General features: G+C 36.0%; 1 protein-coding gene across 2 annotated transcripts in view; it reads right to left on the reverse strand.

The window, feature by feature from the left end:
- ryr2b (ryanodine receptor 2b (cardiac)) overlaps positions 1–17087 on the reverse strand; it is a 119809-nt gene that overhangs the window by 23118 nt on the left and 79604 nt on the right. For both annotated transcript variants that reach the window (NM_001442678.1, XM_087289352.1), the window contains 16 exons: positions 15053–15165; positions 14736–14832; positions 13718–13827; positions 11845–11896; positions 11714–11764; positions 11401–11500; positions 8059–8138; positions 7856–7932; positions 7516–7589; positions 7306–7386; positions 4777–4865; positions 4394–4522; positions 4037–4141; positions 3840–3921; positions 1272–1801; positions 479–1189 (listed from right to left, as the gene is read on the reverse strand). In NM_001442678.1, the coding sequence (NP_001429607.1) occupies positions 479–1189; positions 1272–1801; positions 3840–3921; positions 4037–4141; positions 4394–4522; positions 4777–4865; positions 7306–7386; positions 7516–7589; positions 7856–7932; positions 8059–8138; positions 11401–11500; positions 11714–11764; positions 11845–11896; positions 13718–13827; positions 14736–14832; positions 15053–15165 (2481 nt within the window). The remainder of the gene's footprint in view (positions 1–478; positions 1190–1271; positions 1802–3839; positions 3922–4036; positions 4142–4393; positions 4523–4776; positions 4866–7305; positions 7387–7515; positions 7590–7855; positions 7933–8058; positions 8139–11400; positions 11501–11713; positions 11765–11844; positions 11897–13717; positions 13828–14735; positions 14833–15052; positions 15166–17087) is intronic.

A 17087-nucleotide genomic window follows, 5' to 3' on the forward strand; every position in this document is an offset into this window, starting at 1 on the left:
ATTTGTGCAAATACATTATTTTAGTCAGAACCAAAGCTTATCTAACAAAATAACTTACAATACTTGTTCAAAAATTAGTAGGCCAAATTTATTTGTTTGGCAAAAATATTAAATAACATTTTCAAAATAGCAAAAATCAAGAGAAAGCAAAAATATATACAATTTTGTTGAAATGTTGTAGTTTGTATTTTTTTGCGATGTTTTTCTTGAATTTAAATGTATTATCTTTCCATTTCTAAATGTTCTGTGACTAAAATGTTATTTTAATAAACAGGTTTGTTAAATAAATCTGTTTTGTTCAAATGCACCAAAATATATTACCCATATTCACTGAGAAATGGATAAACATATTTGATTTGAAAATAGGGTATACTCATATATGCTAAGAAATGTACCATAATAGGAGTAATTATAGTCAAATGTATATTTTTTTTATCATTTTTAAGGAATTTTTAAGGTATTTTTAATAATTATTGACCTGATATTTGGAGGTGTTTAGAAATTCATCCAGACTGGCACTATGGTCTCCACTCGATAATGTGTACTTTCCTCCTTGCCTCTTCAGACATAAGCCGAAAATATCTGTGAGGAGCTGTGGGTCCCTGGATACGGCAGACAGATCCAGACTCATGCCTCTGAGATTACCACGAGATGAAAACACACGTGCCTGATTGTCATTCTCCCTGAATGCATCTTGCACTCCTATAGCCTCAACCATGGTCGGATCCCGAAGGTCACCAAAAAGGTCGGTCAATTTCATCTCTTTAGCTACGTCAATAATCCATCCACTCAAGAAGATGTGGTAGAGCAGATAAAGGCAGAACCAGAGCAAGCCCAAAAAGGCATGAGTGATGAAAAGCAGAACGTTGTAGAATAAAGAGAAGATGACTGATATTATGCTCTTCATAGATATACTCTTTATGTGTTTTCTGATGTTCCTTACAGAGAAACAATTCAAGTCTCTGGTCATCCTTTGGTCTTCAGGAAGAGTTTCTGTCTTCTGCACCTCTTTCTCTTCCTTGCCTTTCTTTGCTTTTAGTTCTTCTCCGCTCTCTGTACCTGATATTTGTGCAGCAAGCTGCATTTCAAATATGGTGTCTTCACAAAAGTTGACAAACAGCTCCATCTTTTCCTTCTCGCCTCCTTTATTCACAACATCAAAGATAAACTGCCGTTTGCTCTCCTTTACCTGTGAACATAAATTTGTAAAGGCTTTTTAGGAAACACTTTATTAAAGCACAAAAGCACATCAGCCAATGACTGTTTCATACCTGCGGTTTCTCCCACTGTGTGCGGCTGGATTCGCTGATCTCAAAGTAGACCCTTTCGATCCGTTTCCCGCTGCCGAGGATTTCGATCCTTCCAAGATGAGGATGGAAATACTTAAGCACACTATCTGCTAGTTCCAGGAAATTTTGCAAGCGGGCATCATTGGGCATGTGCTCAGACAGGTTGGTCAGAAGAACGGCCATGTTGAAGCCAATTTCTTTAGCCGGTTCGTGAAAACGTGTCACAAAGTCTGGGTAATCCAGCAGCTCACTTTCTGACATCTCCGCACAGGATAACAGGAATTCAATCTCAGATTGAGAGTAGCGCTTGAACACTTCCATGGCTCGCTGGAAGTCCTTCTTGGAAATGAGTCCTTTGCTGTCTGGGTCATATTCATGGAAGGCTTCTGACGACGTGAGGTCTTTGAGTTTAAGGAACATGTCGAAGAACTTGAGGATCATCTCCACATTGCTGGATGATTCCACCAGCATGTCTACCATCTGTTTGCCAATGGTTCCATTAACCACGTTTCCTAGAAACACAAAGGAAGATTCATGTGCTCAAAATGACTGTTGGAATAATAGATCTACATTCTTTGGTACAGAGATGAAATTCTTTTATCAATCCAGGCTCATTATTGATATGTACCCCTTTATACAACTCTGGAAATTGCAAAACATTCCAGGAGCTACATTTTTTTGCAGTTTTTGTTTTTCGCGAATGCACAGGGGCCGCTGTGTATGCTTTTTCAGTACAATTTTTCTCACCCGTGTCATTAGTGCCTGCTGTTCTCATGTAAATACACCAAAGGCAGCTGTAGACTGACTAGCTGACCCCACACTATCACCCCTTCCCTAAACCTAAACGATAGTGTTTTCAAATGCACTGATTGACCAATCCCCCCTCCCTTAAAGTCAACTGTCATTGTTTTCAAAAGCAATCCAGAAAAAGAAAAACCTTCGCCTGATTTTTACCACATTATGAGATCTTACCACATTCTTACCCTGTTATTTACTTGTTTATTAAATTTTTACCTTTTGTTTTTGTATTATCTAATTTCTGGAAACATTCTTTGCCATAGTCAAACCCCATCGTCAAACTCAAACTCCTCTCTGTGTCTCAACTCTGCTGACGTACATGGCGAGGTACTGGGCAACCTGGCAACAGCGGAAAAGTCATTCACACAAAGGTAAGCGGTCAGCTGGTAGCGCAAAAAGGAACAGAAGCCGTCGGTGGTGTCATATCGACCCGTAGCATTTGTTTTAGAGACAAATGCAGCCACGTAACTCTGGCTACAAAATTTGTGCTATCCAGAAATGTATACGGGGGTACGTTTTCACAATGAGCCTTTGTTGTCTTTTATTCAGAATCGTGTCTTATGTTTTATGTACACATGTGAAATGAGAGCAGATGAATTACCAAAGAAGCCACACATACTGTATAGAGCGGCTTATGTGATCCAAACGTCAAAAATTACAAGTTTAGAAATCACAGACTATGGTAAAAGTGTTTTGAGATGATAACATAGTAATGGCATTCATAACTCCCTTGTGTGAAATTAGTTCACAAACTTATATATAGCTACCTTAGTGAAGCGGTAATCTAACTGTACATATACTATAAATAGTTGACTATACAAATAAACACATGAGTACATAAAACTGTACAATATTATGCAAAACATAAAAAAAAAACAGTATTTAAGGTTTAAACGCAGGTAGTGCAATATGATTTGTGATGCACTGATAAACATTTGTGTTATGTCATTGAGTCCTTGCAACATGGAGTAAAATGTCTGGTGGATAAGGAGAGAAGATTGTGTTTCTACAGGTGGTTTGTTCCACCCACTCACCTGTGTGTTGCAAACTCATTTGCGCAATGTTTTCCTAGAGACAAGGAGTGTTTGTCAGAAAGTGTCTGGTGCATATAGAGTGAAAAGAGTGCATTATATTTCACATTTTCTGTGACTGTTACTTTCAGCTGTAATAAACAGTATGTTCCGGTATGTTTTTGGAGGCATTTTTCCATTGAGCCTATGTGATATATCACGCCAAACAATTCGCAACCAAATGCAAAAACAAGCTTAAAAAATTACACCTGGTTTCATATTCTCATTGCTTTGCACACTGATGCATTTGTAATTATCTCATATCATCACAAATATGCACTTTTGAGAATAAAGCTGATGAATAATTACTCTGATTGCACTCATCATTCCCCACAATTGCACTGCAGAATCATTGTCAAAAAACATCACAATCTTACATGTTGTGTTAAACTAAGGCATTGGCTAAAACACATGCAGGTTACTTTAGTTCCTGAACAAATCTGCACTCTGGTCTCAAATTGAGCCATAATTCCAGCACAACAAGACTCAGACCTCATACTACAGGTATTCTTGTGTTGATTCCTCCAGTGCACACTCAGGTCAGCATGAAAGCTTTCAAACTTCCAGTTATTCATGCAAACTGTGCCCTATATTGAACAGCCGGGACACTACATACTGATATTAGTATATTAAATTAGCGTGTAATTGACACATTTGTCACTAGCAGAAAGGTTTCTCTCACCTTCAAGCATGGAAAGCAGCATTACCACCATGTCTTTCTGTAAGTCCATCAAAGCCTTCAGCAGCTCTATTTGGCTGGAATCCTGCAGACACAAAAAACTATTTTCTTTCTTTTATCCCTTTGAATTTCCCAAATTTGTACTTTGCAATGAATAAATTAGCACATGAGATTTTGAAGTAATTTGTCCATAGGCTAACCCGAGAAAGCTTCATCTGCATATGGGCAAACACATGAAGGAAACCGACTACAGCATCCCATAGACGACTATGAGCCAAACTCTGCTGGTTCCCTGTGCACGGACCCTAAATCAAACAATGAAAGGTTTAAACTGGTGTTAGTTAAAGAGATTAATTGGTTTATTTGTTTTGGGACAGATGCAACAAAGTATGGTGAGAGGCTACTCAGAAGTATTTATTCCAAATAAAAAACTGTGGAGAAAATATAATGACACAGGGTCCTTACAATATTACTTACCTCTACATTCTGAGCGAGCAGATTTACAGTTTACCACACAAGCCCCATCACTGCTGAGCCATTTATTTGTGTGCATTTACCTGAATGTATTCGGTGAGCGTGTTGAACACCTGCTTGGCCACGCTGATGGCTTTGGAGAAGTTGTGCTGACCACGCTCATCAATCACATCCTTCCCTGAATAATACCAGTAGAAATCGCTGATGGACTCCTGCAGATATGAGACCATCCATCATTCTCAGTATCAGACAAACGAAATGGAGGTGGCCTGTCAGCGGCGAATGGTTTATGGAAACATTATTGGGCTACAAGCTCTGTCTCACTTTCTCAATTTCGTGCAGAAACTCTCAAACCACTGACAGCAGCAAACATGCATTTATTTTAAGTCCTCCTTCATGTATATTACAGCCAGGTGAAATGAAAAATGTAAGAATGTGGTGTTTGGGGATGAGTTATGGAGCTTGCCTGGACCCTGAGCAGATAATCCACAGTGGAGATGATGATGTTGACCGTTGTGTTATTTCCAGTTTGAGTTCTCAGGTAATTCTGGAAATCTGTGTTGGGGGAGGGGGGGGGGGGCAGTTTCAGACAAAAACCTCCAGTTCTTATGTAACAGACCCATCAATCACGTGCTGGTTTCTGAGTCAGACTAATATGAGCAAAAAAGGGCTGTCGGGTAGACCACAATAATCAACAATGAATCCTTTTATTTGGTTTAGTTTACACTCTTATATAGTTACATTATATTAGAAAGCATTTTAACTTTTGAAAATCATATCTCCCATGTCACAAAAACCGCCTTCTTTCATTTGAGAAATATTGCTAATTCACTAAGTAGGCTATTCATTTCAGATGCAGAAAAGCTAGTTCATACTTTAATGACTTCTAGGCTGGACTACTGTAATGCTCTGTCCGCTGGTTGCCCAGCATCCTCTATTAATAAACTTCAGTTAGTGCAAAATGCAGCTGCCAGAGTTCTAACAGGTTTAGAAATTATAATCATATTTTCCCCAATTTTATCTTTCTTACACTGGCTGCCTGTTTAGTTCCTTACTAATATTAAAATATTGCTTCTTACCCATAAAGCTTTAAATAATCTAGTTCCTGTTTATCTAACCAACGTTCTGTCTCGCCACAATCCAACCTGCTCTTTAAGATCTTAAAACTTTTTAGTAAAGCATACACTCAATGCATCACATATCGGTATGATTAATGAATGTGCTCCAAGCAGGTGAGCTGGCTTGACAACCACCTGTAGAACACACTCCCACTGTTTTAATGCACCATACACCATTTGTTAGAAACTCTCATATGCTTCACATTTTTGTCTCTGTTTTTTTATATAACTACTATTTTAATTTTTTTAACGTCATTTTTGCATCTCGTTTAAATACACTTTGAACAACATCTACGCTAATTATTTTCTTTATTATATCAGGCCGTATCCTGAGTTGATGCTATATATATATAGTTGATGCTATATATATATATATATATATATATATATATATATATATATATATATATATATATATATATATATATATATATATATATATATATATATATATATATTTTTTTTTTTTTTTTTTTTTTTTTTTTCCCATTGACTTCGGCAATTAAAGTTTTATTTCTCGCCACTGTTGGGACTGGCTTGCTTGGATTGGGACTTGTAGAGCTGTGAAATTTTCAGCTGTGAAATTTAAACCACACTGAACTGAACTGAACTAAACTAAACTGAACTTCAACTCTGTAAATCTGGACTTTACTAAAATGTCTATGTTAAGCTGCTCACCAAGGCTGCATTTATTTAATCAAAAATACAGTACAAATTGTAAAATGTTATTGCACTATAAAATAACTGTTTAAATATAGTTTATCGTTTAATTTAATAATTTATTATAGTGATTTTAATGATGAATATTTAGATTTACATGATCCTTAAGAAATCACTTAAATTGTTATTATTATTATTATTATTATTATCGGTAATGGTAATAGTAATAAAAGCAATAATGACTAAAGTAATAACTTCATTTGAAACTACATACAATAAGTAAAACATAAATATTTAATAAATAAGTCTTTAACAATTTACCATATTTGTTTTATGTTTAATTTATGCTGCCTTGATCAACAAAATAATTTTATTTAAATTATTAAATAAAATTAATAATTAAAGAAACACTGACCTGAATCTTTTCACTGGTACTGTATATAATTATTAATTTTCATTTAAATGTATTTTTTATTTTATTTAAATTTAAAGTAAAGGTAAATGTAACAGTAATTTTATTACTATTATTATTTTTTTGTATTTTAAAATTGAATTTGGATTTAATTTGTATTTATTTCAAATAGCATCATTATTGCACAAAACTTTACTTCAGTCGTACATAATACTGTACAATATTATGCAAAATATTATGCAAAAGTGGTATTTAAGGTTTAAACACAAGTAGTGCAATATGATTTGTGGTGCACTGGCAAGTAAACTTGGAGTGTTTATTGGAAAGTGTCGGGCGCATATAGATAAAAAATGGCTTATTTATACAGGGTAATTAAAAAAGAATACCACAACTTTGAAAACGCTGCAAAGAAGTAAAATAGAGCTTAGCTCTTTCTGACGTCTATTTAAAAAGCTCTGAAGTTTAACATTGAGGAACTAAAAGAAGGAATAACTGCAGCTATCCAAACGGTTGCGCCCGACATGTTACAGAGAGTGTGGAACGAGTTCGAGTATCAGGTTGATACCACTCGAGTGTCTGGAGGGGGTCATAATGAATATCTATGCTATGCTTGTTTTCTACTAAAAAAAAAAAAAAAACTTGGTTAAGTACTCTTTACATTGTTTAATTACCCAAGGTTCCAACATGTTTCTTTGATTAAATGCAGATTTTGTGAAATTCCTTTTGAATCACCCTGTAGTATTAATGCTTCCCTTACTGACAACTGTAGGTAAAAGGACACCATGCATTATTAAATTGTTCTGACCAGAATTATGGCCTTCACATAGAAGCTGGAGGAATCGGAAAAGATCACAGGTCAGCTGTTCATCTGCCATTACTTTATCACCTGAGAACGAGAGACGGAAAGTGGAAGCAAAACACAGTACAGTCAAATCAATGTCAATAAAAAGAAAACTCAGCCTTTTCCGATGGATTCATTTGTTGTTCAAAGCTGTGCTGGATGTCAGAGATGTACCTGAATTGTCCTCCGCACCCACTCCTAAACTCTCAGCTTTGATCTGCCTCTCAAACGCGTTCAAATCCAGCACACTGTGACACGCAGAATCACAAGAGCAACATCAAACACACAAACTAACACAGGCACTACCAATTACAGTCAAGAGATCAGATTGAAAGGGTGGAAGAAGTGATGTAAAACGATGTTCTTTTCTCTTGATTACACCACGTAACTTTGAAAATTGAACACAGGAGGTAGGTGACGGGTGATAAATGAGTGAACAAAGCACTTCTGCACTTTTAGGTGATTTGAACAGCTGTTTTCTGTCTCACAATGCATTAGCAAATAACAGTCGAACCTGCAAGACTGCATTAGGCCAGCCAGACTGTGAAAGAAGCCCACGTCTTTCTTCCGCCGCAGGTAACCCAGCATTTTCTAGACAGAACGAACATGAAGAAACTCTTATTTAAAAGTTGGGTTTGGTGTGAAATGTCAGAGCTTTGGGGTTTGGTGTTATCATCTGAACATATCTGTAATCCAACATGACCTTTTCAATTTTACCTGCTGGACTGACGTGTTTCCTCCATTCAGGATTGCAATGCCCAGCTTCAATGTGGCTGCTACCATAGGCCCCATATCACCTGGTTTCAAATATCACATCCAACTTAACAGCGTAACATTTGAGGGTTAACAATAATAAAAGTCATAGCCAGCTGACTTCAAATATCAGGATAAAGATATGAATGGTGCCCTGTGTCTCTGACCAGGGCTTTTCAATCTTTTTGATGCCAATGACATCCTTGTGAATAGAAAACTGTTCCCTAAAGGTATGTTCTCAAGTTAAAACATAAATTGACATAAAATATGCATAGTAATATCGTATGGATATACTGACAAAGTGTACAATTGACAGTAAAATACATAGTTGATAACATGCAACATTTACTAATGAACTAAGTTGATTAAATTACTACACTTGTTGAGATTCTTTTTTTATTAACACAATAAAAAGATACACCTGTTTTTGTTTTTTGACTGGTAGTTTAAATAGAGTATATTTTCATTCATAAATTACCATATACAAAGTTTTACAAATCCTTTAAAATATTTACAAATTTTTAAAAATCATGTATAAAGTGCATCCGGAAAGTATTGATTGCGCTTCACTTTTTCCACAATTTTTTATGTTACAGTCTTTGTCCAGAATGGATTCAATTAATTTATTTCCACAAAATTATACACACAATAAGCTATAATGACAATGTAAAAAAATATTTGTTAAAATTGTTGCAAATTTATAAATTTTTGCCGTGAAGCTCTAAATTGAGCTCAGGTACATTCTGTTTCCACTGATCATTCTTGCGATGTTTCAGCAGCTTAATTGGAGTTCACCTGTGGTGAATTCAGCTGATTAGACATGTTTTGAAAAGGCATACACCTGTCTATATAAGGTCTTAGGGTTGACAGTGCATGTCAAAGCACAAACCAAGCATGAAGACAAAGGAATTGTCTGAAGACCTCCGAGACGGGATTGTCTCGATGCACAATGCTGGGAAAGATTTTAGAAAAATTCTGCTGCTCTGAAAGTTTCAATGAACACAGTGGCCTCCATCATGCATAAGTGGAAGATGTTTGGAACCACCAGGACTCTTCCTAGAGCTGGCCGGCCATTTAAGCCGAGTAATTGGGGAGAAGGGCCTCAGTCAGGGAGGTGATCAATAACCCGATGGTCGCTCTGTCTGAACTCCAGCGTTCTTCTGTGGACAGAGGAGAACCTTACAGAAGGACAACCATCTGTGCAGCAATCCAAAAATCAGGCCTGTATTGTAGAGTGGCCAGACGGAAGCCACTCCCCATCTGGAAATTGACAAAAGGCATCTGAAGGACTCTCAGACCAAAAGAAACAAAATTCTCTGGTCTAATGAGACTAAAATTGAACTCTTTGAAGTGAATGCTCCAAACGTTACGTTTGAAAAAAAAACAGACATCGCTCATCACCAGGCTAATACCATCCCTACAGTGAAGCATGATGGTGGCAGCATCATGCTGTGGGATGTATTCAGCAGCAGGAACTGGAAGACTAGTCAGGATAGAGGGAAAGATGAATGCAGCAGTATACAGAGACATTCTGAATGAAAACCTGCATTAGAGTGCTCTTGACCTTAGACTGGGCCGACGGTTCAACTTCCAGCAGGACAATGACCCAAAGCACACCACCAAAAAATATCGATGGAGTGGCTTCACAACAACTTGGTGAATGTTGTTGAGCGGCCCAGCCAGAGCTCAGACATAAATCCTATTATACATCTCTGGAAAGATCCGAAAATGGCTGTACACCATCACTTCCCATCCAACCTGATAGAGCTTGAGAGGTACTGCATAGAGGAATGGGCAAAAATTCCCAAAGACAGGTGTGCCAAGCTTGTGGCATCATATTCAAAAAGACTTGAGGCTGTAATTGCTGCCAAAGGTGCATAAACAAAGGATTGAGCAAAGGCTGTGAATACGTATGTGCATGTGATTTTTCAGGTTTTTAATTGTCAATAAATTTGCAACAATTTCAACAAATCTTTTTTCACATTGTCATTATGGGGTATTGTGTGTAGAATTTTGAGGAAATAAATGAATTAATTCATTTTAAAATAAGGCTGTAACATAAAAAATGTGGAAAAAGTGAAGAGCTATGAATACCTTCCAGATGCACTGTACTATGTTTTTTTATGGTAGTTCAAGAGTTCACACTTAGCTGATGATTTACAAAGCTTATTTGGCATGCTGTCCCGGGAGAGAGCCCTGAGCTCAAGGGCTCCTCGAGCCCAGGGCTTCCTTCCGTTGGCAGAGCAAGAAGGGAGCCCGAGCTCGGTGGATCTCAGAACTCCCCTGCTGCTGTAGCTAAGGGAACGTAAGGGATTAGACAAGCTTGATTGTTATGTATGTTGAATGTCTTTGGATGGTGGGAGGAAACCGGAGAACCTGGGGAAAACCCACGCGGACACGGGGAGGACATACAAACTCCCCACAGAAACACCCACCGGTCCTATGGAACTAGGGCCGGCAGTATTCTTGCTGTGTGGCTCGCAGTGCTAACCACTGGACCGCCGTGCCGCCCAATCACAGGTAAGGGAGGAGAATAGGGGAGGAGGGGGGTTTCTTCCAAACGAAGATAAAGTGAACTGAAAACTGAGGCTATTTATAGTGGCTTAGGGCTCATATGATTGGAAGATAGTGATTAGCAAATGCGAGACTGGCCGTGATAAATCATAAGCACGTGATCCTCTCGAAATTAGTTTATGAATAAACTTCACTAAATAGAGTATATTTTCATCCATAAATAACCATTTACAATGTTTCATATTTATAAACACATTTACAAATCCTATTTATAATGATATATAGTGTACAATATGTTTTTTAAATGGTAATTTAAGTAGAGTATATTCATACATAAATAAGCAATTACAAAGTTTTACACAAAAAAAAAATGTTGATAAAGAATTTTATTGTTATTACTTTAAAATGAACTTTACAAATTTACTCGCTTACTTTCCCTCGGGTCATTTCCTGCTTTATCATTGGTCTACACAGAAATGAACCGCCAATTTATAATAAACATTTGATATAAACTATTATAATATAATCATATATACTATATGTTTAGTAAATTGTAGTAAAAATAGAGTATATTTTCATCTATAAATGACCATTTACTACCTATTCATAATCTCATAATTTACAACCGGTTCTAGAACGCATAATAAACAGTAATATCAAATTCGATGTCAGAATTACACTTACGTACACTAAAAATACAGTAAATATCCTAAAATCATTTGACAGCCCAGTTTTGTCCCTGTTTTCTGGGGTTGTTTGAAGATGAATGGGCTGGATGTGTTTGACTGATACCTCTGCTCGCGCTGAGCTTCTGTAAGATCATCTCTGCAGCTCCACGATCATGAAGTCTAGCCTGCTGATACAGCAGCCTCTGTTTTTCCATCTCTTTTTCCTAAGACAATAATAAGTTACTCAATCAATTCACAAAAATACCAGCTGTTGCTCAAGCATAACTACAGAATTTTTACATAATAACATAAAAATACAGTACAGAAATCAGTCAGAATCCTCCACTATATAAAGTTCCAACTCTTTCTACTACAGAACAAATTAAATCTATAACCAATCTTGACACTTTCAGAGTCCATTCATTTACACTGTGTACCTCAAATGATTTCAGGCCATCTTCATCCTGCTCTTCCTCACTTTGGCAGCTCTGCAACACAGTTAAAGTTCAATCTGTGGTTGTGGCCAAAGCAATAGCATTGTTTAGAAGGTCTCAGCAGTGCTTCTCACCTTGGCCATAATTTCTGCATAGCACATGTACAGACCATCCTCCTCAAGTTTACTGTAGACACAGACAATAAGAGTTAACCATGAGGGTTAAAGGTGACATCGAATTCAATTTTCACTTTAGTTAGTTTTGGTTTCTGCTGTGTCTGTAAGGTCAAACAAGTAAAAAATGCAGCTTATTTTAATAACCTGTTTAAATTTTATGCTGGTTTATACGCAACAAGCTAGCTCTTTCAATATGCCTGTCTCCCAGCTAATTGGCTAGCAATGGTGCCTTTCATTTCTCTGCATTTAAACAATAGAGTGACTTCTCAGCGTTTGGCAATTCGGAGCTGGACTCGCATCAAGATTAAATTTAAAGGAGTTAGCTATGCCTACAATTGATCTGAAAGATGTAAATAATTTTATGTAACTAATTCACGTTTAATCATAATTAGCAAACACCAGTTTCAGCTCATTCATGTTTAGAATCATAATCCTTCATGTGAAGAGCTGTGTTTGTCAGTGTGTTGGTTTACAACCAGCTCAGAAACTGCAGCGCTTTGAATGCATTATACACTGATAATGGTGGGCTGCAATGTCAAGCAATTCTAAATTAAAAATGGCATTTATTTGCTCAGGTGAAAGGTTTGTGTGGTCTTACATTTTGCTATTATAATGTGGAAAAAGTTTCAAATTCTCCATATCAGTCATACAGACTTAAGTCAGCAGGAGCGCAAGGATTGGTTGAGAGCTGTGTATATGCTGCGCTGGTTTAGCTACTCCACAAGAAATGATCCTTCAGCTTCAGACAGGGTCGGGGGAGCAGCAGCTCATTTAAAGAGATATAAAGCAAAATGACTATGTGGACTATGGTGTTTCGAAAGGGTAAAAAGGGTATTTATTTACCACTGATAAATTTAACCAAAGTAAGTTAAAGATTTACCATTAAGATCCTGACGAATCATATGTACTTGTGCAAAATGGGCATGCAATGTAACATTTAAGATTCACTGCACAGCTACTTTTGTTTTCAATTTCATATCTCTTAGAAAAAAAATCTAAATAGGAACATACTACTGGACATAAAAGTAGTTTTAGTATAGAGTACTGATTTTTTTTTAACTAACCCACATGCTAATTGCAATTATCTGTAAGCAAATCTATGGTTTGTGCCTTATATATAGAAGCTGCCCTGTTGCTGAGCGTAAGGCACTGCAGCGGGTGGTGAAAACTGCCCAACGCATCACAGGGACCCAACTTCCAGTCATTGAGGACATCCAGAAGAAACACTGTCTTCGCAGAGAACGTAGTATTCTTAAGGACTCTTCCCACCCTGCTCACGAACTGTTTTCTATCCTACCTTCCGACAGGTGCTTCAGGGTCCCCCGGACTGAGGAACAGCTTTTTGCCCAGAACTGTCTCCCTTTTGAACTCTGCCCCCACTCTTTTGCCTCTCTCATAACGTATACTCTCCATAATCACTGCACACTTTAATATTTGCACACTTAAAATGTGCACATATTCATTAAACTAATTCATTCAATTCATTTTGAATTGTACATACCTACTGTACATATCCATTAGTAATTATGTTCACATCTATCTGCACTCTTCTGATTATTCATAGCAACTTGTACATATATTCATCTATTGTTAATCTCTGTTCATAGCTGATACAACCTGTATATAATGTTCATAGAAAATCCATCTGTAAAAAAAACCCATAGTCCAATCCAATCTAATCTAATCAAATATTGAAGTTGCTTCCGATGTACAAGGCTTTCGGAGTGTTAAAATGCTTGTTAGTTTGTTTGTTTGTTTTTTGGTTAACCTTGATCTATATGCAAACACAATTGTATGAATTCATCACATACAAAAAAGTATGCACACAAACCTTCTCTGAGTCAAGGCACATTGACTGAAGAGATTGATAAGCTGATGAAGTGGATCAATGCGGTTTCTCTGCTCTGCTCCCTCCTTCAGGATCTCTACATGAGCTGCTTTCTGAGAGATATAAATGTATTCTTATTACTACATAAACCAAAAAGGCTCAAGAAATATTAATACAGTTGAAGTCAGAATTATTAGCCCCCGTTGATTTTTTTTTTTCTTTTTAAAATAATTCCCAAATGATGTTTAACGGATTTTCACAGTATTTTTTTTACAGGATGTCTGATAATATTTTTTCTTCTGGAGAAAGTCTTATTTGTTTTATTTCGACTAGAATAAAAGCAGTTTTAAATTTTTTAAAAACTATTTTAAGGTCAATATTATTAGCCCCTTTAAGCTATATTTCTGTTTGATAGTCCACAAACACACCATCGTTATATAATAACTTGGCTAATTACCCTAACCTGCCTAGTTAACTTAATTAACCTAGTTAAGCCTTTAAATGTCACTTTAAGCTTTATAGAAGTATCTTGAAAATATCTAGTAAAATAATATTTACTGTCATCATGGCAAAGATAAAATAAAGTTATTAGAGATGAGTTATTAAAACTATTATGTTTAGAAATGTGTTGAAAAAATATGCTCTCCATTAAACAGAAATTGGAGAAAAAAATAAACAGGAGGCTAATAATTCTAACTTCAACTGTATATTATAATTCACATATGTTTTCCATTGTCAGGTACTTATATTGTATGTATAAAAGTATACTTTATCATGTATGTTGTTGATAACAGTACACAATAATATAAATTAAGTGCCTATGTGTGATTTAAACAGCAATAAGACATGTGATAATCTCAACCCGTAATGATAATTGTACTCATAAATCGAAAAACTTCTATTCTAAAAATCCATTACAAAAATTCACAAGAGAACCTGCTGTGAATTAGCCTTCGGGATTGGCCTGCACAATGATTGAACAGCTCAACCAGGGAACAGAGCCAATCAGAAACACACTCACAGCCAGATCTTCAATTAGCCTGTCCTCAGGTGAGTCATTCTCAGCCTTCAGCCAGACTCGCTCATAACCCTGCAGGAAGAGGTTCACCGCTCGGTGCCTGAGCAAAAAGACAAATCTCACGCTAAAAGCAAGCAATTAATTTTGGTTTCAGCACATTGAAACATAAGGAAGATGACAAATAGCCTTTTTATCAGGGTTAGTTCAACAGCATTGCAGTTCAAACGTATTTCTGCAGCCTTTCAGTTTTTATAAGTTGGATAATTCCTACTGCAATATAAAAAAGAAATGGGCTTGTCATAACTCTTGCAGCAGCAAACCTGGGGAGATTGTACAAAGGAGCCATTCTTAAGCAGGCAACTACAGCGCGTTTCCTCTGCTTAGACAACATCTTATACCACACTGGCCTCTTCATCTTCTGAGGGTGCTCCACCTGACAGAAAACAACCAAGATGTAAGCCAATTACCACAACAGAGCCACACAAACAATTATTTTTCTGAAATTTCCACTGAACTGTGCTCGTTCATTGGATACCTATTTGTGGGCTTGGGGCAAATTCTCTCTATTTATATATACAGTATACAAATTTCATTTGAGGATAAATACTAATATCTTGCAAAATAGCTAGTAAAATATTATTTACTATCACCATGAAGAAATTAGCTATTAGAAAATTCACAAGTAATTCAATATATTTATTACAATGTGTTAAATCTTCTTTCCATTAAACACTTGGAAATGTTTGAAAAATAAATCAAATTTCACAAGAGGGCTAATAATTTTGTCTTTAACTGTATATACAGTGCTCAGCATGTATGAGTACACCCCATTTTGAAAATAAATGTTTTTTTTTTCATTTCTAAGTGAACATTAGTACTATATTTTAGTGCATTTGAACAAAACAGATTTATTGTTTCAATCTATTTTTTTTATTGGTCTTTTGTATGATAACACAAATTAAATATTGAGAGGTAAACAGTAATGTATTGTCCATTGTTAATCCCATCTCCTAACCTCTCATTATTATTGATTATTTTAATTAACAAAACAACAATAAATAAATAAATATCAAATTAAGCACATTAAATACATAAGAACACAACATCAAAGAATAACTGTATACAGATGGGGAAAAAAAACAATAATTAAAATAATTAAAAATTATTTAAAAAATTTTTAGAGAGTAAGCATCTCAGCTTAAAAAACTCAAAAAAAAGATTTATTATAATTTATTTAATAATTATAAATATTGATCAAAATAACATGTTTATTACCGAACAGCTATAGAAATAGAAAAATATTACATTTAAATTGATGTAAAACACTGCAAAACAAATTACAAGCTAATATATTTTCCTAATATACAAAATTGAGTGTACTAATTTTGGACTGTTATCGTAAGTTATTTTGTTAGATTAGATTAGACAGTACTGAAGCCAAATCTAGAACTAATGTATGTGCACAAATATAACACTGTAAAACTTCCTATAGAAAACATTCATTTAAATGAGAGATTTGTGAGGGGGTTACTCATATATGCTGACCACTGTACTTACACTGTACACTTACACTGTACAGTACTTTCCATACTTTCTACATGCTTATATACTTATATAGAACTTTCTTTCTCCAACTCAATTCTGAAAGGAAATGAACCAAAACCTTGTAGTATCTTGTCCTTAAACTGAAAAATAAACCTGAAATCTGGCATCATACTGTATTAGTATTTAATTTTTTGAGTTGTGTTTCTCTAAAAACAGCTAAAGGCAGCACTAGTACTAGTACTTCTGGCATCAATCACAGTGCACCTAAAATAATCCGCAGCACCTTTAGTCCAAAATGAATGAGAATTTTTTAAATAACATAAATCTTTGGTGGGTATTAGTACATATTTTAGTAACATCAGTACACCTTTTTGTGTTACGTTAATCCATACAAATCTTATTACACAGAGGGTTCCTTTTAAAAGAATAATCAACCCAAACATTATATCTACTAGGGCTGCACAATATATCGCCTCCGCATCGATATTGCAATGTGCACATCCACAATAGTGACATTGCAGGATGTACGATGTTGAGTTGGGATTATAATTAACTAAAAATCACAGTTCAGTGCACATGATTTGTTGAGTCATTGTGAATTTCAACCATAATATATTAGTGTGATGGGCGAAGCAGTGGCGCAGTAGGTAGTGCTGTCGCCTCACAGCAAGAAGGTCGTAGGGTCGCTGGTTCAAGCCTCGGCTCAGTTGGCGTTTCTGTGTGGAGTTTTGTTCGCGTGGGTTTCCTCCGGGTGCTCCGGTTTCCCCCACAGTCCAAAGACATGTGGTACAGGTGAATTGGGTAGGCTTA

Source organism: Danio rerio, chromosome 17 (genome assembly GCF_052040795.2).
Source record: "Danio rerio strain M-AB ecotype USA chromosome 17, GRCz13ab, whole genome shotgun sequence".
In the NCBI taxonomy this organism is placed as follows: Eukaryota; Metazoa; Chordata; class Actinopteri; order Cypriniformes; family Danionidae; genus Danio; species Danio rerio.